General features: G+C 37.4%; 1 protein-coding gene across 2 annotated transcripts; it reads left to right on the forward strand.

Moving 5' to 3' along the window:
- The first annotated feature begins 20,264 nt into the window (after positions 1-20,264).
- Positions 20,265-21,570, forward strand: LOC149141536 (uncharacterized). 2 transcript variants are annotated; one of them, XM_089448174.1, is made up of 3 exons: positions 20,265-20,697; positions 20,835-20,921; positions 21,154-21,570. In XM_089448174.1, exons 1-3 carry the CDS (start codon positions 20,417-20,419, stop codon positions 21,158-21,160), a joined length of 375 nt encoding a protein of 124 aa, XP_089304300.1. In that variant the 5' UTR covers positions 20,265-20,416; the 3' UTR covers positions 21,161-21,570. The 2 variants fall into 2 exon arrangements, with proteins under 2 accessions (XP_089304300.1, XP_089304299.1); XM_089448173.1 differs by having other exon boundaries at positions 20,835-20,901.
- The last annotated feature ends 861 nt before the right edge of the window (positions 21,571-22,431 follow it).

The raw sequence follows: 22,431 nt of genomic DNA on the forward strand, positions 1-22,431 counted from the left end.
CCTGTCGCTGGAAGTGAGAAACTTGCCATTGAGGCATGCAAGCTTCAAAGTACTGAAAGGGTTGTTCCTAGATCGACTTCCTGGATAATGAGCTGATGTCGACAAGAAGCGATCTGTCATAGGAGGGCCTTAGTGAATCCCACATCAATGACACGAAACGGAGCAAATGATTTTAATGGAGGTGAAAACGATCTGATGATATAAGGTTCAGGGTGGCGGTCATGAAAGAATGGAGCGTAAATGTATTGCAATGGATGAGACACAGGTGAATTCTCTGAGCGACTTCTCTTGAACATATCGGCGACACTGACATGATGGATTGGTAGCGTTAACCCCAAATGTGGATGGTGTGACGGATCCATGGTGGTATGACCAGTGAACGGAACAACCCAACCCGACTCAGATGCGGAGTGAAAGTGTCATGTTCAAGAGCGACTTGCTACCAATAAAGTTTTTTCAAGTTTTCTTCCCAATTTTTCCCCAGTCATTGCTGACCAGTACCTCTTTATTTTTGTCAAGCTTGAGGAGGATAACATATGCTTGTTCTATAATTTACCCTTTGGGCAAACCCATCGCTATGTTTTAACGAGCCTAGCGATAGTGAAACTCGTTCTTGTCTGTATGGACAAGTTTGTCGCTATTCGGTTTTAACGAGTTTAACAACAAATATAACTCGGTCCTTTTCAATTTTAGAGAGTCTGAAAAAGGGATGTAAAGAAAACTCCAATAATCCTTTTTCGTCATATAATCCCTTGAGTCCGAAAAAGTATAAAACAATACAAAAGGGATGAATTTTCGGTACTTTTAACGAGCTAACAAAATAAGCGCTCGATCGTTTTGTGTAATAATCACTCAAGTCCAAAAATATTAAAATCTAAAGGAGGGATAGCACTTCCGGTCACTTTAACGAGCTGGAGAGGCCAATTACTCGGCAATCTTTTCATATTTTACGAGTCAGTTGAAAAGATCTTAAAGGAGACTCATCTTTTGAGGAACGAGTGATAAATTTGGGTAGCAGCTAATTCCAGGTAAGGTTCGGAATTTTCCAATCACGGCAGTGTCACAAGGATGGCTAACAGGATCACTCTTCGCAGCTGTTCCTCAAAAAGGGTAAACAATCAAATGGAGGTGAATGATCGGCCAAAATAGAGTGGAGGTGATGATGAGAACACGACCAAGGTTTCAAAGGTTGATGATAATACATTCATGATGGTTATTTACCAGAAATTGGTTCATTTTTTAATGAGCTTAAACTCTAGGGGAACATTTGCTCATTGCTTATGTTTATTTTTTAACGAGCTTGAATTCCACGTTAAAACTGCTCGATCCAGTCGTATAATAAGGATGCCTCATTTAAAATGGCATTTTATCAAAGCTTTGCCCCACATCCTTTCTTTATGCAAGTTAGGAAACGACCAATCCTACGAGTTTAAAGGGTTAGAGGACCTACAAATTTAAAAAAATAAATGGTCACTCTTCGCTTGCACGCCAAAAGGTTTTCATGCCCCCGGATATAGCGAAAAATTTCCAAGTTACCAAAGATTGTTCTATCCGCACTGCGGACAAAACACTTCCTCGGCGATGTCTACCGAAATAAACAAAGGTCAGTGGCGCAACTGGCTCCACTCACATAACTTTGACGAAGGAATCTTATTCCAGTCTAATCTCATAAACTAGTCATATATCCTTTGCGGAAACCTACCCTATACCCAAGGTTTTCCTGTTGAAACAGACCAGGGTGCATGCCCCCTAGGTTTCAGTCATGTCCTCCGAATCACTCGCGCTCATCAGGTGGATGGACTGGGGATTGATGAGACATTCCTTGCGTGAAAAGACCATTCATGGATGGTATTTTACTATTTGCTATGTGTGAACCGGGGAATGAAAGCTGGTCTACGAGCTTGACCACTCTTCCTTCATGCGAAAAACACATTACTCTAAAGAGTGAGGAGACAATGGCTCCCATGCAATAAATAGAGTCGTGTCCAAGGAGTAGATTATAATCTAGGGGTCCTTGGACTACCATTATGTTCATGTGAACAGTTTTCCTTCTCAATGTTATCGGCACATTGGGAAGGATCCCTAACGGTCGATTGGTTCCTTTGTCAAAGCCTGTTAGATTTCTCATTTTAGGCAAAAGCGATGGCGAACCAAGCACTTTCCAAGCAGTTGAGGAAAGGATACTCATAGAAGCCCCTTCATCTATGATGGTACCGGCCATGACCATTCTATATATTTGAGCAATGATTCGAAATGGCACACTAGCCGATAAGCGGGGTCTTCCTAGTAGATTCCAATCAAATGAAACAACTAGGTTGCTTGGAGGTGGGACCGAATAGACAACCAGATACGACTCTAACGAACTTCCTTCCTACGGTAAAGGAACGGGTAGACTGCCCCCATGTTCATCGGAGTCTATGTTTACGAAGAGAATTTGGACAGTGTCGTTCTTGTTCTCTCCAGTGACTGTATCATCAGAAGATGGATCCTCTGAAGGCAAGACCGGGTCAACTGCCACCTCGACCTTTTGACTTTCGTCTGGTGTGGATTCAGATGGTTTATCTTCAATGATAGACGCTTCGGCTGACCACAATGGCGTGTCAGCCGGATTTTCAACTAGTGACGGACTCGGCAAGAGCTTCTTATATCCAGGAGGAAGTCGTAACGGTGAAACCGGACGGTCATCCAAAACTCTTTTAGCCTCGTCTAAGAAGGGACAACGGTGGACGGCGTGATCGCCTTCACACAGTTTACAAGGAAATTTACATTTTCCTTTTTGTCTAGGGGCTTCACTTTCACTAGTTGACGGTGTATTTTCAACATGATCATCAGAGGTTGATGACACCAGATTGTGCAAACGAGGAGACCAGTCCCTTAAGATCTGAGGGATGCAAGGACAATCTCGATGATAGTGGTCTCCTTTGCAAATGACACATGGCAATTTAGGCCTGGACAGTGCAGTGTGTGGATTTTCGCTAGACGATGCCTGGTTGCCCCTTTTCGCCTTTGGCTACTTCTTCTTCTTCTCTTTCTTATTCTTCTCCTTCTTCTTCTCAGTTACTTGATTTTTGGCTTTACCAACTTTATCAAGCGAAGAGGAAGGAGGAGAGGGAGAACTGGACGAAGTAGAAGGTTGGGGGGTAACTTTGGTATCGTTTAGTTGCTGACTTGATTGTTCAGGAATCATAGTGTTCTGAACGACAGAGGTCGAGAAGAGCCATACAGGCAAGCCGATTGTCAATCCTGGAAGTGACAATGTGGCCATATGGGGTGCACCAACATCTCCCCAAGAGGAGAAAGGACTAGGATTTCCTCCAAGGGGAAATCCTTGGTTGGTGGACTCCATTTTTCTCAACCTAAGACCAATGGAGGAAAGGTGATGTTTATTCCGATTAAAATAAATTTTAGACGCTTTGACACAACTTGTTTTTTCAATTTTTAAGAGTCAAGAAAAAACAAAAGATGACTCTAGTCGCCTTCGATTTTTAATGAGCCTGAAGTGACAAGTGCTCAGATGGACCTTTTCCTTTAAGGAGTCTGAAAAGGAATGAAAGAGACTGCTTTGGAAATATAGATAGAGGGATTACCAAACCAATCGCAAAACTGCAGAATACTTTTTATGGTACGGCAGTCAATCTTCCCAAATGCTGTGTTCAGTGCATTGCGATCGATAGGGCGGCAGACACGGATTCCTATGGATAAAGGATAAAGCCTATTGTGGTCTCCCAATATATACTCGACAGTACGTGGGAGCACAAGTCCGTATTGGCACTTATCGTCTCAAAGTGGAGGAATCACCCAACCAACAACGAAAACAACAGTTACCAGGCTTTACGACGCCAGAATACATCTCTAGCCTAGACTTCTAAATGTTGTGCGTTAAGTTCCAAAGCATTTTTAGATTCATTAAATTTATTTTACAGTTGATCTTGCTTAAGAAATTTTCCTTTCAGGTTCACCGCGTGATGTAGATGTACAATTCCTAAAATGCAATCTAAGATGATAAACAATCGTTTAATCTTCTTTTTTGCAATGAAAATCCTAGCTACTAAGGAAAGAGAGATGATATTCTTTCAACATAGAGTAGAGAACACACATTATATGCACTGTCCTAAATCAAACCAACAAACAGTCTAAATGCAAATGCACATCCATATATTTGTTTTCAGCCTTCTTAATGTGTGAATGATAAAAAGAAAGCTAAGCGCAAATCTGAATTATTTTTCAAAGCGACATTACTAACAAGTTTCTTTTCAAGACAAAATGAAGACAATGACGACACTTTGCGATTTGGAATTGAAAACTTGCTTTCGACACTTGAAGAACTACTCATTCAAATCAAATAAAAGAGTAACAGTGTAATCGACTATCAAGAACAATCAGATTCTCTTCTATGACTGAAAATGACACTTGCGAGACTTTCAAATCAAGAAACGACAGTTCAATTACACTACTTCTTTGTAAAAGAGAACTGAAAATGGCTCACAATACATAAAAACATTTACAGTTCTTTGCACAATGGAGGCGGAATAATGGCAAGGAAGGGGGTTTCCAACAGAGGTATACTGACTACAGATAGCAAAACTCCTGAATAGAGCTGAAAAGAGTGAAAAAACCAAAGTCTGGAGGCAAAATTAGCCTTTTCTGATCAGCGCACCTGTTACACAGGGATTCCAGTATGCATCCCACCTACAACACATGGGAAGTGTGATGCATACTGAGATCCTTGAAGAGAGGGTGCGATGGTACAATGCGAGACTTTTGATCCAGTTCTTGATCACAGTTTGCAGCACAGTTCAGGGATTTAGGTCGATCAAGTGGTAATCAGTAAATAAATCACAGGGGTAGATCTAAAGAGGTTACTAGAGCCACCACAAGGGCAATTAGAGAGTTTGTAAATCAATTGTTCAGTTCATAAACAAAACCCGGAGATAGACTGAAGCAGCATTGATCTACTTTGCACTTGCATAGCAAATGCAGTTCGAAGGCTAGCTGGCTTGACTTCAGGCTCCGTCTGTAAGTTTATAAAGCAAACAAATGTAGATAAACAAACAATCTATTCGCTCCCCAGTGGAGTCGCCATTTTGTTATCGGGAAATCTAGTGTCTATGCAGAGCTGCTAGTCCCACTAAGGCTGGTAGCTACCTTAGAAACAAACAAACTAAAACCTCTTTCGTTTTCCTTTATGAGAAGTAGATAAGTGGGGAACAAAGGAGACCAACCTCTGTCTTGCATTTGGTTCCTTGCTTGATTCCTCTCCCTTCCGATAGATCTTTTCCACTCGCTTCCTCGTCTACCCAGCTTCAAAGAGTACCTGTAGAATCAAAGCTGCATAAACTATCCAAGAACATAGATCTACTATCATAAACAATATATGACCAGATATATATTGACCACACAAATGCATATATCATCAATCATACAAGAATGTGGAGGAAAACTTGAATAGCTTTATTAATAATCAAGAATAGCAAAGAGGATTACAACCAATTGTTCTGACCCAGCATCATCCTCTCAGCAAGAAAGCCCTTCTTCACCTCATGAAAAGCTTAGATCACCCAACACTATGATGTTACACCAAGAAACCAGCAGCACTTCCTTACAAGATACAAAATTCCAGCCTCTATATCTCTGGGATCCATATATAGATGTTTGCAAGGGGGGTGAGTCAGCTTTTGAGATTTGATTAGTGTCCTCTCTCTGGTAGTTCTTGATTCCACTTGGAGATTGATGATCTCTTACTCATCCCTGGGCGAATGCAAAGAGGCAAGTGTCATAGGAGAAGTTTCTGGAAGATTCCATGATCCTCCACCTTGCAGATTGACCTTGCCATTTGTCCACTCTCGCCCATCGCACCCCATAGAAAGGCCTTTCAGTATGCATCGCACCTCCCGTGTGAATTTAGGTGGGATGCAGCGCACTTTGACCATGGAGCAGGTGAGATGGTCCAATTTTGACCAATTCTGAGTAGTTTTTCATGGATAACTTCTGGGAGATGATGTAATCAGATGACCTTGTTCTTTTATGGGTTGGAACAACACTTTTAAGGACTTAAGAGCCCTTGGTTTATGGAAATTTATGATTGGGGTTGCAGTGCCCAAAAATGTCTATAACAGTCTCACTAAGCATCTAACATATGATGCTTATGGATTAATGAATAAAACATAATAAGAAGTAGAGAGTATATAGCCTAACCATAAATATCCAAACAAGCATGGAAATATATAGTTAAACATAACAAAAAGTAGACACAAGGAGAGTAGGCAAACTAGACTTCATTGGACTCACAACCTAAGAAATACCATCATGATCATCAATGGTCTTCTCAATAGTGAGCACACCCCTCATTTGAAGATTGACCAAATTGAGGATACTTTTACAAATTGCTACAAAGTCTTTGGTGATAGGTCTGAGGGTTATCACAAGCATGTTAATACATAATATATGTATCCCTTTATGTAGAAATCCAATAGACACAAAATCCATAGTGTGCTAGTGCATCTCCCATACCTACTTGAAACAAGTTTTCTTTCTTGTTGTATGATTAGGGTCCTCAATGGGGGCATACAAAGGTTCTCCTTTATCCCAACCAGTTCTCTTTCCTATTTATTACAGGCTCTTGCTAAAGCTACATAACCCTCTATAAGCATTTTCAAAATGTTTGATATGGAAGGTAGAGTGTAGATCAATATTCAGCATTTCAAGTTTGAAGGAGGTCCCCCATTAATGACCAAGGAATGATTCCATACAACATTTTTTCTCACACTTGCAAGAGCTTAAACCTAAAGGAGTATGAGTGACCTACCTAATATCTCTTTTCATTGGCTCATCAACTTACTCCCTAGTAGTTGTTCAATGTTTTCTAGAGGTAGGCCAATACATTTGAATGGGAATGGTTGCCCTTACCCAAGTCATCATTGTTCTCCCAAATGAGGATTGGGTTTTCTTTATCCATCCTCCATTAAAGCTTGTAAACTAAATGAAATACCTTAGAGGGAGAGGAAAACAATGGTTTTTGATAGTTATGCTAGGGTTGTAGGATGATCTAAATGTAACAATCATATGGGTTTATATTACCATTGAAATAGGGGCTCCCTAAATGGTCTTAATGAATAGGAGACACCTTTCCATGTTGTTCCGTAATATCGACATATACTAATTGTCTTACACCACTACAAGGAGAGAATTCCATATAAGGTTCCCATCTTGAGCATAGCTTAGCATGCCACCTCCACCTTCCATACTCACATATTTCTCATCATTTGAAGATGTGCACGAATTAATTGTCCATTAGCCACCCACCCTTAACATAGCTAGTTGTCACTCCATGAGGGAAATTCCTCCTCTTCATTACTTGTCATGGTTTTTGACAAATTCAAAATATTTGATGTCTTCTTTGAGATTTTCTTTGCCAGTTAGTTTCACTACACTCATCTAAACTTCTTCATGTGCCTCTTACACAACACTTTTTCACCTCACCCTCTAGATGACTTCTTATTTATCTTTCTCTCATTACCTCCTAGAACATATCTTCCTTGTCTCCACTGAAGCTTTCCAACACTTGCTTTTACCTTACTTCATGATCAACCTCTCATTTATTTAGCCATTGATCTCAATTTCACTAACTTATCTTCCTTTAACACCCACTATATTTGTTCTACTTCAGAGTGCTACTTATTCCCCTTATCTCATCATCACCCACCCCTAATGTACCTACCATGCATTGTCATCTTGGCTATGAATACAAGGTCCTCTATACCCTTTTCAACTAATGACATCTTGATCAAACAATTTGTAAACTACTATGGATATTCCACTAGAAAAAAATGTCATGATAAATCTTGTAAGGTTATGCAATATTTTATTATTCAATTCATTTCCTTCGATTTCAAATTTATTATCACCATCTTAGTGCTTACATTTACGAAAATCACTAAAATATGAAAATGAAAGAACGAGAAAATGAATGTACCATCCATAATGTGAATGGATAATGTGCCTATGACCTAACAGATGATAATGCAGCAAATGGCATGGGGGAAAACTGGTTCATAGTGATTCTTGGATAAGTATGAGATCCCTACACTTAACTCTGTTATTTACACCTGTAGATTACATGTTGGTGATATGTTTGACAAAATGTTTGTCATGGCTAGTAGGGATCTAGTCAAGGTCTTGAACTAGTATTTGCTTTAGTACTTTCATTTACCTGTTACTTTATTGATTTGAAGAGATGGATCAATTTTGGGCAGTGTCCTCGGCTATGAGCCTAACAAAGTGGCTTAAATCCAAAGGTTGTTGGTCGCTCTCTTGCCCGTAGCATGAGAGAGACTATGGCCCAAGAGACCTAAAACAACAGTGGGACCTAGGGATAGGCTATCTTATGAGGGTTCTATTGATGATGTTGAATGTATGTATGGTGTGTTTGTGTCGGTTCCACTTCCTTAATGTGACTTAGGAGTTCGAATCATATCATAGTGGCCTCTGATCGCATGTTTACCCTAGCTGGCCGGTTGCTTGGGTAGATGTGGGAGGAGGGTGTTACAGAAGAAAATCATTCACACATAGAAACACTAGGATTGGTTGGAGACCAGGGCAAAACCCACTATGGGGAAAACCCTTTCAAATTCTTCTTCTTCTTAGATTGTCATAAAATGATTTAGCAAAAGAGAGTACAATGATCCATATCTTTATCTATGTAACTAACCATAAAAAAAAATACAACATCCATAAATGAAATCAAAAAAGCTTATACTTGAAAATATGATTATGAAGTCTGTAATGAATTGTCACTGTCTGCAGTCAATTGTCGAACCTTACAATCAAATATTTAGACAACTAGGATTCCATCATTTAGGTCTCGGTCACACGCAGGAGGAATCATGCGAGCGACTATAGCAGCCCAATCGCACCCTTAAGCCTGGCATGTGAGCGACTGGGGTCAGATCTGGTTTGAGAGAAGCGAGCGACTATGATTCTTAAACACTAACTCCCAATCGCATATATGGAGAGTTTTCCATGCAACTAGAAGGCTTTAGTCTCACAAATGGGCTTATGTGCGAGGGATTAAGGTCGAATCCATCCTTTGTTGTGCCTGTGATTGTGGCCCAAAACCCTAAAACAGATGTGAGCTTCGATCCCTGCAATTTCACCTCAGAGCGAACCTATTCCTTTGTGGACAAGCCTCAAACCTGTGCGAGCCAAAAACCAAGGTAGAAGAGTGTCTCATGATGGTGTCCAAATGAGGTAGAGGTAACTTATATTTATAGTCTTCCAAGGGTGTCCACTTTTCATTAGAGCCGATCTTGTCAAATGTGCACATGTGGGTTTTTCTTCATAAGTACACTTTCCATTTCTGTTTTGATTGGATATTTAGGTCGATTTTGGTCCTCTCGAAAAGAGGAATTCAATGCAATCATTATCTCCATCATGTGAGTTGTCCAAAGTGGAATCCGATTGTCGTTGCATATTTTAACATCCCTAGTAAACTAACTGATGTAGATTGGTGCACCTCACCCAATGTGGTATGACCCACATAACTATTAACAATAAATTATCCAAATACTTAGAAAAATTGACATAAATAATTGAGCTAGCCACTAGGGATTTTAATTTTTTTACGAGGGAAAGCCTTATGATAACCCCTATTCTTCTTTAAAATATTTACATGGAGGGTGACTCAATTGCAACTCAGAGTAGCAACTAGTAACCTTGAGGACTTAATGAGATTGAACCTATGACTTATGACCTCCATGTCAAAACCATGATTTGGGTAGATGGTTCAACCAACTGAGCTAATCTTTTAGGCTCATTGATTAAAACTTACCTACTACTACATGTCTTTTAAGTTCATTTGGGATTTTTTGAGTTAACATAAGAAGATATAATAACTGAGCTAAATGACATTGTGAGGATTTATTAGGAGCTATCCATAATGATATGGTTTGTGCTCATATACTTAGGTTTTTAAATAAAATATCCATATTACAACATTGTATTTATAAAATTCATATGTATTAATAATATTTTAAATGAGGTTATGTATCCTTAAAACTGATTGGTATTAAAGATTGTATATTATTAAGGTTGCATTTTCTTATCTAACAATGTCATACGTGGTAAGCATTTTACCCCAAAGGAGTGCAGTCGCTCAAAAACTTACTTAAGGACACTATTTTTGGGAATTATTTGGGTTTCATGGGAGCTATCCATACTGACATGGTTGTGCTCGTATACTCTCCTTTTTAATAAAATATCCAAATTACAACATTGTAATTAAAAAATTCATATGTATTAATAATATGTCAAATGAGGTTAGGTTGATATCAAAGATTATATATTATTAAGGTTGGATTTTCTTATTTAACAATGACGTACATGGTAAGACTTTTGCCCCAAAAGAGTACAGTTGCTCAACAACTTACATAAGGACATTGCTTTTGCCTTGGCCTTAATTAAATAATTAACTTTGAGTAAGGAAAAACTTCTCCTCCCCTTTCCAAGGTCAGGGAATGTATTTTTTCCTAAGTCATATATAGGCCATGAAATATGAAAATGAGGTAATGCCAAAAAATAGATAATGCAAAAGAACATTTGAATCACTTACCTAGGAGAAAGAGGGGGTTATGATGTCACAAGCATTGAGGAGGAAAAGTAAGGAAGTAAAAAAAAAACACATCATCTCATCAATTCCTCCTCCGTGCATGATAAAGGTTACACATTCCAAAAGCAAACTTTCAAGTCCTTCACTCATTCTCCATGCAAGAGAAGGGTGGTACATTACCAAATTCTATGTGTAGACCATGCGATGACACCATCCCCTTACACAAATTCCTTCTCCACCCATATATATCTCACTTTTAGAGTTGAAGGGATTTTTTTCCCACCTTTAGCCACCATCCTTACATTGTGTTTCATCATGTTGACTATGCATTGTGTTATAGGCCATTTTGTCACATCTGATCAATAGGCCTACAACCGGATCAATCCACATCTATGAACATGTTGTCATCATCCCTACATAAATCCCTAAACATGACCTTTCCAAATGTCTAAGTTTCTTGGTCTAACAACTAAAAATCAATGCTTTTAAGACCCAAAGCACCCCGCACCTTTAACCACCTACATTCAGCATTGGTTTCTCCTTTCTGCACCAATTTTGGTCAACATTAGTTGCTCCTTGGTGGGCGTGCACTGATTCTAGAAATTCGGGAAAATTGAAAAGATTTATGAAGCTTCCGAGGGTTATTTTAACCATTTACCTTGGATAAGAAGCTTGAGTCCTATCTGATCCTAACTTGGAGGCTTCACCTCTTATCTATTGAGCTCATCCTCCCATCATAAGTGTATCTTGGGCTCATTATGATAAATCTTAAACTACCATCCCTCTCCTATAAATTTATTGCCATCCATAACATCTCGGTTGGCTTTTGGAGATGCATAGTACCCTCATGTTGTTGGTTTGAACCTAAGGAGTCATCACTTTCATGCATTAGGGTTGGTGTTGAAGTGTGCTTTGTGACAAGGAAGGACAAGTCAACTTGGGGAGACATCTACAAAGTCAGACTTCTATTTATGGTTGTACTCTCTCCTATTTTTGTTAATACAAATAACATATTGTTTTCCTATATTTGATGTGTTATGTTTTCACTCATATATTTCAATGGTTGTCTCACTCATTGAATAGAGGTTTTAGATTATGCTACATAGATCCTGGTTTCTTTGCTTGTTTTAGTCATGTGTGCAAGTTCTAATTATATCGTTTGGAGCTACAATTGGAGATTACAAGCAAGGAGGAAAGGAAGTCTTGCTACAGATCCAAGGCATGTTTCTTTCCAATACTCTAATTTCTCTAAGGAAAAAATTGAAGTCTTTTGTATGCTGATGTTCTAGACCAGGCCACGAGGTCTAGGGATTTCACCTTTGTCTGCAATCGTGAAAATTTTGCATAAAAAATTGACGACTCCATTGGGGATCAATTTTCCCTTAGTGGTTTCCTTGACCTTAACACTTTTTCACCTCTCAAATTGACCTTGAATGACTCATTTAGGCATTGATTGACCTTAGGAAAACACCTTGTTGAGCTTGTTTGCATTTCATGTGTCGTATTTTAACTGAAACTACCCTGTTGCATTCCTGTTTTGAGATAGAGTGCTTCAACGCACCTGTTCCTTAGTTGTACCTGCACTGCAACACACCTTCTCCTGCGATGATTGCATTGCAACACACCTTCTTCTATGTTGCGCCTATGTTGATTCCTGTGTACTTTCACTAGAATGCACTTTTCCCTGTGTTGCACCTGCATTGTAATGCACTATTGTCCCTTATGCACCTGCACCGATCTTGTAGGATAAAAAAAATTGCATTCCTTGCCTTGATTTTTTATCTGCTTTGGTCCAAAATGTTTTTTTAAGTGTTCTAAGTTTGTCAATGTCTCTTAAAAGCCATCTTAATGTTTGTATTTGGTTTTATTTCCCTTTGGTAAGAATTTCTTTTGTTTTTTCCTTTTCTTATCAATTAGGTCATTTGTAAACATTGAGCTTGATTGTTGATTGAATTGAAGAAATTTATATCACAATCATATTTTGTGTGATTTCTCTTATCAATGATCTTTCTGCATCTTAGTTTTCTTTGCATTTGAACATTAAAACAAAAAACGATTATTTGCATTCCATATAGGGCTTTAATTTTGTTTGGAATAGTGAAGTTGATGAGATTGATTGTTGCATCACTTGTTTGTTGCAATGTTGATTGATTTCTTCTTCCCCTACTTAGTTAGGCCTTTCATTATTAAAAAGAAAATGAAAAGAATTACTTTCATCATGTTAGTTGCATCATAGGTGTTCAAGTGATATCGAATTTTGAGGCTTGAAATCAAAATTTAATTCAAGAAAAACTATAAAATTCACTCAATTAACCTAATGAGCATTTGAAACATTAATGCAAACATCTATAGGTCTAGGCTAGGGATGTGTTATGGCATCTTTAAGCATGGGAGTTGTCATTTTTTTCCAGCTTTGCATTCCATCGGTGAATTCCATGTACGTAAGTGTATCATATCATTTTCCAATGGAACAGTGGGACAATCCTCTCATTCCCATGACACAGGGGGGCAATCTTCCCATTCCCATGGCACAGGGGAGAAGTTCTCCCATTCCCATGAAACCTCCTGCAAGAAAACAAGTCATTGTCTTTTATTGGAGTTAAATGATAGAATCTTGTCTCCCTTCTCACATGCCTTTCTAGGTCATGGTGAACACTTATAATATAAACATATTTCACCCTATTATTAATGAAGGTGCCTCTATTATCATTCTATCCTGCACTACTTGGAAAACTTTGGGTTCCCCACAACTTGTCTTCATCGTTATGAATCTATTATCTTTTAACAAAAGAACTAGTCAACCTTTAAGGATCCTTCCTCATTTGCCTATTACTTTGGGAGGAAAAACTATATGTATTGATGTTATGGTAGCCATAGACCCCTTCGATTTCAATTTACTCTTGGAGTGAGACTATGTTTATGCTATGAATGTTGTCGTGTCCACACTCTTTCGAGTGATGTGCTTCCTACATGATGGAATGATTGTGACTATCGATTAATTTTCATTTGTTGCTCCTAATTTGACTTCCAATCATCTTAATTCCCTGAGCGTTCTGAATATGCAAGTGGTATCTCCCCCACCACAGGTTAATTATGTGGCAACGTGTTCCTTGCTCATGTCAATTGATGATCTAGTTGGTGATATAGTGCATCATTTACTGGGGCATTAGAGTCTAATATTTCCATTGGATCCTTTGAAACCTTCCAGATCATTGTTCTTCCATCTGATGAGAACCTCTTGGAATCCATGGCCTCCTGGAGATCATGATCGAGGTTCCTAGAGCAGAGTTCCTTTTCTTGTGTCAAACTCGTTAAAAAATGAAACAAGGTCACATGAGCATAGTTCTTTTCTTATGTCAAGCTCATTAAAAAATGAAAAAAACCCCCTTTCAATTCCATTCTTTGATTAGATCTCGTAAATTCCCAATCGAGTCTTTCACTTGATCTCGTAAATGAACCTTCATTCCATCCACCTATTAGTAACTAGTTGTCTACTTAGGTGAATGAAATGAAGCTCAGGGGGCATGTGCCTAGAATTGAGTCATTATGTTGGGGACATGCAAACTTATTTCAAGCGTAGTTTTTATCTGTTTCAAGCTAGTGTAAAAATGAAACCACTCTTAAGCATAATTTTTCTCATGTTTCAAGCTTGTCAAAAAATGAAACCATCTTCAAGTATTCTCAAGCATAGTTTCCCATGTTTCAAGCTTGTGTAAAAATGAAACCATTTTCATCCTACCTCCCGTGATTGCCATTTTTATCAGACTATTTCTGCAAGATAAGCCTTGGTTTTCTCATTCCATCATCACCATCTGTTTGGCCAATCATAAAATTTCACTCGGTTGTTTTACCCTTTCCTGAGGAACCACTGTGATTAGTAGTCTTATGAGCCAATATCTTGACCTTTGTGTGTTTTGAGAAGTTCCATCATGACGAGAACTAGATGATACCCTTTATACCACTCATTCCTCTAGGAGCAGTCCTCTATGAGCAATTTTTTTTTTGGATCTTTATTTTTGATAGTTTATTTGTAAATTGTTTTTTAATAATTTCAATCTTAATGTTTTCTTAATTTTTTTATTAGTTTTTTGTTATGTTTAGGTCCCTTGACAATTGGAGCTTACAAACAAGGAGGAAAGGAAGGCTTGCTACATATCCGAGATAGGCTTCTTTCAAATACTCTAATTTCTCTCAGGAAAAAATTGAAGTCCTTTGTCTTTTGTTGTTCTAGACCAAGCCACTAGGTCTAGGGAATTCACCTTTGTCTGCAATCATGAAAATTTTGCATAACACATTGGTAATTCAGAGAGCTTGTCAATGACATGAGAGATGAAGATCAAGGGGAACCCATGGTCGAGTAAAGGAACAATAATGTGTTGATTCTTGTTCTATGGGATGTTAGGTACATGCTAGTAATGGTTTTGATAAAAGTGCACTAGCATGGTTGACATGAGATTCTTTCCTTCTCCTTGTTGGTTTTCTTATATAGCTTAGATGCTACAACGTTATCAACGACGATTCTCAAGAGACAGAAAGAGTGATAATTCTTATCCTTGTCACCTCATAGCTTAGTTTAGGGTTGATGTCTACAATGAATGCCTATTGCTATTTGGAAAATCACTCATTGACAACCATTTTTTATGTTCATAATTCATAAAAATAACTGTTATTTTATTTTCAATGCTTTTAAGTTCATATTCTCAAGTCAAGTTCTTTCCACTTGTTTTCATTCGCTATTTTATGGAATCAACATTTAAGTTTCTAATCTAAAGTTTGTAGCTATAGTTTCTCAAATTTAGATGTAATGTGGTTCTAGAATGCCCCATTGTATAAGGTGGTTATCTAGGTATATGTTAGATAACTACTTATTTAAGGAGAGCAATACTTATAGTAAAAGAATATTAGACCTATGATGAAGTGTTAGTTTTAGACGTAGATAATGAAAAAAATGGATTTAAGTGTAATTGTAAACTAGAGAACTAAGTATGAACATCAACAATATACAAGAACATTACACAAAGACAATGATACAACTTGTCAATTAGATCTAGCTCAGGCATTGGAGAGGAATAATTACTATCCTAATCACTAAACTTCAAGTCCCATTAGTGATATATTCTCTCCTAGTGAGCCAATTGTAATTGAAACTCTTTGTGGGTTACAAGGAATATCTCATCCTTACCTACATGTTGGAGGGTGAGATATATAAGAAAAAAGAAAACAATAATACAATTCAAATTACATGTTACTATTGTGATTATAAAAGTATAAAATTAAGTAGTGATTGTAAGATAATAAAATATCCTATTCAACACACCTTGAGATGTTCAAATTGTTTTTAATTCACTTGCCACATCCCTCTTAATGAAAAACAACAAATACACCCTGTCTACATTTGGTGTATTGGGAAACATTGGTGATAAGAAGAATCATCCAACATTTGTATTCCTCATTTGGTAACTAACTTCCTCTTCATTTTTTTATTATTATCAATAAAAGCTAGAATTGTGTTATAATGAAAGTGTTTACATAGATTACAAAAAAAATGTACAAGTAAATACATGATGGATAGACCACAGAGGTATCATAATTTCCCTACATATCATGACCTTACTAAAAAAAAAAATATTTAGTGTGTGAGAGTGATAACTAAAGACCACATATCATCTAGATAGTCTGAGAACTAAGGTTGTCTCACTAAGCATCTAACATATGATGCTTATGGATTAATGAATAGAACATAATAAGAAGTGGAGAGTATATAGCCTAACAAAAAATATCCAAACAAGTGTGGAAATGTATAGTTAAACATAACAAAATGTAGACATAAGGAGAGTAGGTCAAACTAGACTTCATTGGACTCTCAACCTAAGAAATACCATCATGATCATCAATGGTCTTCTCAGTAGTTAGCACACTCCTCATTTTAAGATTGACCAAATTGAGGATGCTTTTCAAATTGCTACAAAGCCTTTGGTGATAGGTCTGAGGGTTATCACAAGAAAGTTAAGCATGTTAATACATAATATATGTATCTCTTTATGTAGAAATCCAATAGACACAAAGTCCCTAGTGTGCTAGTGCATCTCCCATACCTACTTGAAGCAGGTTTTCTTTCTTGTTGTATGATTAGGGTCCTCAATGGGGGCATACAAACGTTCTCCTTTAGCCCAACCAATTCTCTTTCCTCTTTATTACAACCTCTTGTTAAAGCTACATAACCCTCTATAAGCATCTTCAAAATGTTTGATACGGAAGGTAGAGTGTAGATTAATATTCAACATTTCAAGTTTGAAGGAGGCCCCCCATTAATGACCAAGGAATGATTCCCTACAACATTTTTTCTCACACGTATAAGAGCTTAAACCTAAAGGAGTATGAATGACCTACCTAATATGTCTTTTCATTGGCTCATCAACTTACTCCCTAGTAGTTGTTCAATGCTTTCTAGAGGTAGGCCAATACATTTGAATGGGAATGGTTGCCCTTACCCAAGTCATCATTGTTCTCCCAAATGAAGATTGGGTTATCTTTATCCATCCTCCATCAAAGCTTGTAAACTAAATTAAATACCTTACAGGGAGAGGAAAAAAATGGTTTCTGATAGTTATGCTAGGGCTGTAGGATGATCTAAATGTAATAATCATATGGGTTTATATTACCATTGAAATAGGGGCTCCTTGAATGGTCTTAATGAATAGGAGACACCTTGCCATGATGTTCCGTAATATCGACATATACTAATTGTCTTACACCACTACAAGGAGAGAATTCCATATAAGGTTCCCATCTTGAGCATAGCTTAGCATGTCACCTCCACTTTCCATACTCATATAGTTCTCATCATTTGAAGATGTGCATGCATTAATTGTCCATTAGCCACCCACCCTTAACATAGCTAGTTGTCACTCCATGAGGGAAAATTCATCCTCTTCATTACTTGTCAGATTTTTTGACAAATTCAAAATATTTAATGTCTTCTTTGAGATTTTCTTCGCCAATTAGTTTCACTACACTCATCTAAACTTCTTCATGTGCCTCTTAGACAACACTTTTTCACCTCATTCTCTAGATGACTTCTTCTTTTGTTATATTTTCCTCGTCATTATCTTTCTCTCATTACCTCCTATAACATATCTTCCTTGTCTCCACTGAATCTTTCCAACACTTTCTTTTACCTTACTTCATGATCAACCTCTCATTTCTTTAGCCATTGATCTCAATTTCACTAACTTATCTTCCTTTAACACCCACCATATTTGTTCTACTTTAGAGTGCTACTTATTCCCCTTAACTCATCATCACCCACCCCTAATGCACCTACCATGCATTGTCATCATGGCTATGAATACAAGGTCCTCTATACCCTTTTCAACTAATGACATCTTGATCAAACGATTTGTAAACTACTATGGATATTCCACTAGAAAAAAATGTCATGATAAATCTTGTAATTTTATGAAATATTTTATTATGTAATTCATTTCCTTTGATTTCAGATTTATTATCACCATCTTATTGCTTACATTTACGAAAATCACTAAAATATGAAAATGAAAGAACAAGAAAATGAATGCACCATCCATAAAAAATGAACATAGGATGTGACCTAGGAAACCTAATATCATAGAAAACCTTGCTAGAGTGTGAGGCCTATGCTCCACTCTACTCTCTCACTCTCTCTCTCTCTCTCCCCCTCTCTTTTTAGTTATGAAAATGCAGGTACAATGAAAGGGGCATTCACTGTGGAGTTTCATTTGACATTGTGGTCTGAAAGGTTATTGTAGAATCTTCTACTTATCCATTATGCTTTTAAATCCCACTCTTATATGCTTCACTCAACTCTAGAATAAAGTATAACGCTAAAAGAATAGAACCCCCTTTCTTCCTAGCAACTAAGTATTTAACATAGCTTGATCACTGTTGAGGGTTATAGTTAGGGTTTTTGCATGCCTCAACCCTCAATTGATGTTAGGGTTTCGGACCCTATAGAATCTTATTAAAAGTCCACATATGTCTAGCTCACATGTATGAGTAACGGGAGTTGATGTGACATCTACTCAGTACCATGGTGGTCAACAAGTTAGTCCAATGTGTAAGAGCCATAACTTCTGCACATGAAGTTCAACTGAAGTAATTTTCACATAGTTGGAAAGCTCTTGGTGTGTGGAATAGCTTTGAGGGGCTAGGAGCTATGCTTGCAAATTTTTGACCACAAAAATGCTATTTGATGTCTCAAATAGTATTTGGAAGGTTCTATACTTCAAATCTCCAAACTAGTACTTGCCACTAAAATGGGCCCTACAAGCCAATTCCTTTAATTTTTCCACTAAGAAAGTACCAAGATAAATGACTCATATTCATTTTGTTTGATATAATACAAATGATCAAATGAATTCACCATTTCATTTAATACGTGGTAAAAGTTAGTGACTCAACCTTAATATGTCGAGGTCAAATCATTTACCCTCAATGTGAAAATACACCTGTACTGAAAGAAGCAACCACCTTACAATAACCCAAAGAGTAGAAAAAATCCACAAAGTGAGTCCATATTTTGGTTTAATGCCCACCTAAATCATTTTCTAGTTATATTATAAGTTCCACAATAATCTACTCCTTATCATAATAAAATGCTCTTCACAAATCTCACCATAAATCTATACCTACATTACTACTCAACTTTATAAAGCAAGAAATACATTTCAAACAACAATTCTTATAATATTCATTACTTTACTTAAAAATCATTAACATGACTTTGAAAGTTTAAGTTTTTTTCAACCAATACCTCATGGGTGCCATTCTAAATTTGAATGTCTCTCCATGCCCATTTTCTAATGCCTTAAAAAAAACACTTATCTCACAAAACACAAGAGAAGAAATTCTAATTGAGCTTTGAATAAATACTATCCACACTTCATGTAATTAGAAATTATGGTGTCCATTTATAGCCTTTTGATTAAGCTAATATTCAATTAGATTTCCTTTTAAACCATGACATTTCCCATTGGAATTCATAAATCTTGGTAACATAATCAACTAAATATCGCCTTTATATATTATTTAAGTTGGTTGGTCACAAAAAAATGTAGTCCAAAACAAGTTCTAAGAAAGCACACTAAATCATATAACAAGTTAAACACCTCTTTGTAGCCTTATCCATAGATAGACTACCATGTCTTCTGTCAATAAATAATAAATAATAATATCTCACACGCATTTTCCATTTTGGCTATTTTCTTACCTACCCTCTTAGTATGACTTTTTCTTTAACACATATATTAAGATTAAATACATTGCATTATCATTTAAAAACCTTTGTTAATTCCGAGTGGGTTTTTAAATTCAATGATGGAACATACCCATACATACATCCATGGAGCATAGGAACCGACACGGAAAAAAATCAAGAACGGTATAGTCCCATCGATCGACCATGCATTCAATACTCTAGATACCTTTCGAAATATTTCTTTAACAATATCTTTTCCTACCTAGTGGCCGGACTTCACTTTCTGGCCATGGTCGGGACTTGGGAGGGACGGAGAAAATCAGATTTTTATTTTAAAATAAATATAATATTGAATAAGATTTAAATAAAATGCCAGCTGTTCAATAAAAATAATGGAAGAATAAAGGCATTAGGGTTGCTTGCTGTAGTACTTTATATTTCGAAGCAAGCAAATTGAGGATGCCCAAAAGCCTTTTGTTTACCATTATCAATTTCCACCATCGCTGTTCCCTTTCCTCCCCTCCCCTACCCTTCCATTTCATTCGCAGGTGCGCGTGCAAGCGAGGAGCGAGAAACCTATGCCTGCTAGCAAGAAGTTCATCGATATCAATGTTGGCCTTCTGATGCCACCTCACGCCTTCCCCCCGAAACAAATTTCTCAAGAGAGGACGGAGGATCTTCTTCACAAAAAGCCGAAGCCGAAGAAGAAGAAGAAGACCAGAGATCAAACCCTGGGATCGCGCATCCAGCTTCGGTGTACGGCCATCCAGAAGTTTCTTCTAGACCAGACCACCGGCTCGGAGAGGAGCATCCGGGAAACCTTCGGTGACAATCCCGACACGAGCAAGGCTCTCAGAATGTAAGCGGACATTTTTTTTTTTTTTTTTCCTATTTTTTAACAGAAGAAAAAAAAATGTTTCTTTCCTTTAGTGTAAGAAATTCGAGTGAGATGCGGTTATAAACGTGTTTTACAGGGCCGATGTATGTATTTTGCAGGTTGGTGAAGCAGCATAGGGTTAAGCGCTTCGGATGTGGAGGGAAAGCCAATCCGTTTGTGTATATGGTCAGAATTAGTAGAAAAATGTGCTTTGGACTTGATCTTTATGTCGCCGTTATAATCTTTTCTTTAAATTTCTTCGACGGACGGCTTGACTTCCCGTCCGGGAGCCTTTTCTTTTAGCTAGGGTTTCGTTGCAAGTCGCTTTCTTTTTTTCTTTTGCAGTTTTTTGGCCGTTTTTTCGTTTGCAGTTTTTTGGCCGTTTAATCTTGAGTTAGGGGGACAATTCTCTGCTAAATTTGTAAATTGTTGGCGCAGGCGCTAATTCCCCCTAATATGAGCGAGCTCGAAAGGCTGGAAGAGGCAAATGCCGTGGGAATGATATGATCCGGTCACGAGGAACTCGAAATTGCCTTCAGGAATCTTCATCAGCTGTAAGTTTTAACGATTCAAGATTGCTGCGGGGAATATCGTAAATTGTTAAAATTCCTGATAGATTTTTGTAAAGGTTATGAAGAAATCTGTCGGGACGCCTGTGGGACGTTAATAAAGATTTCGAGGGTTTCCTCGTTTGATGAACTACTATTCTGTTTTTACCTGTGTAAAGAACCGCTGTATTTTTCAATTCCTGCGAAAAGTTATTTTTGATAATTGTATTGGTCGGTGGACGCTCTGGGAATACAGCTTGTTTTAACCCTAACTTACATACAGACTCTGTTCTTCTTTCTTTTTTCAGTGGTTTGGTGATGGCTCTTGGTGTGTTGTTCTCTGTGTTTCTAGCTTGTATAAGAGGAATTGCTTTCCCTCTGTTTTTCATATGTTTCATGGTAAATTTAAAGGATGATCTAGATACAGATTTAGCTTACAGGTTATCCATTGAATCATGCCTACAGCTTTTCTTAGGAACTTATCTTCGACTTGAAATAGCTAATGTTATGCCGCACAGTTGTATTAACTATATTCTGAGTCCTTCTATGTTTTGAAATCATCGATTACCCTGCCTTTCCTGGTTTGGGGCACACATAGGAAAATTTCAAGATTTAGATGGATTTTGGTCAACCAGTGTGAAAGAAGGTCCAGATGTAACCATGGCCATCGTTACACTGATGTTGTTAGGTACTGGTTTTCATTAATGGTGGTTTTCTACTTTGTATGGTTTCGAAAAGCAAGAGCCTGCCAAGTGCTATTTTATTTCATTTTTAAAGAGTATATTTATATATTTTTTTATTCCCTTCCCATCCATCGTATCTTAAAAAGCTGAACCCATAGGATTGCTAATTTAAAAGTCAAAGTATTAAGATGTCCATGTCTTTAGTTTTTATTCCACGAAACGAGTAAAGAAGATATTTGCTTTTTATGGGGTCCAAAATCTGAAATATTTTTACTTTATTGTTTTAATACCACAAATGACGATATTGTCTCAAAAATTGCCCATGGGTGCCTTTTACGATCTTTAATATCCTATCCTTATCTTTTAGGTAGAAGATACCAATATTGACAAACGGCCCCGAGATGTTTAGCACTCTCGTAGCAGTGAGAACGACATACCAATTTTGCATTTACATTTAGTGAATCTCATTGATATTCTTTGGATGA

This window comes from Pinus tabuliformis, chromosome X (genome assembly GCF_031772625.1).
Source record: "Pinus tabuliformis cultivar Carrire ecotype Pingquan chromosome X, CPIR1, whole genome shotgun sequence".
Lineage (NCBI taxonomy): Eukaryota > Viridiplantae > Streptophyta > Pinopsida > Pinales > Pinaceae > Pinus > Pinus tabuliformis.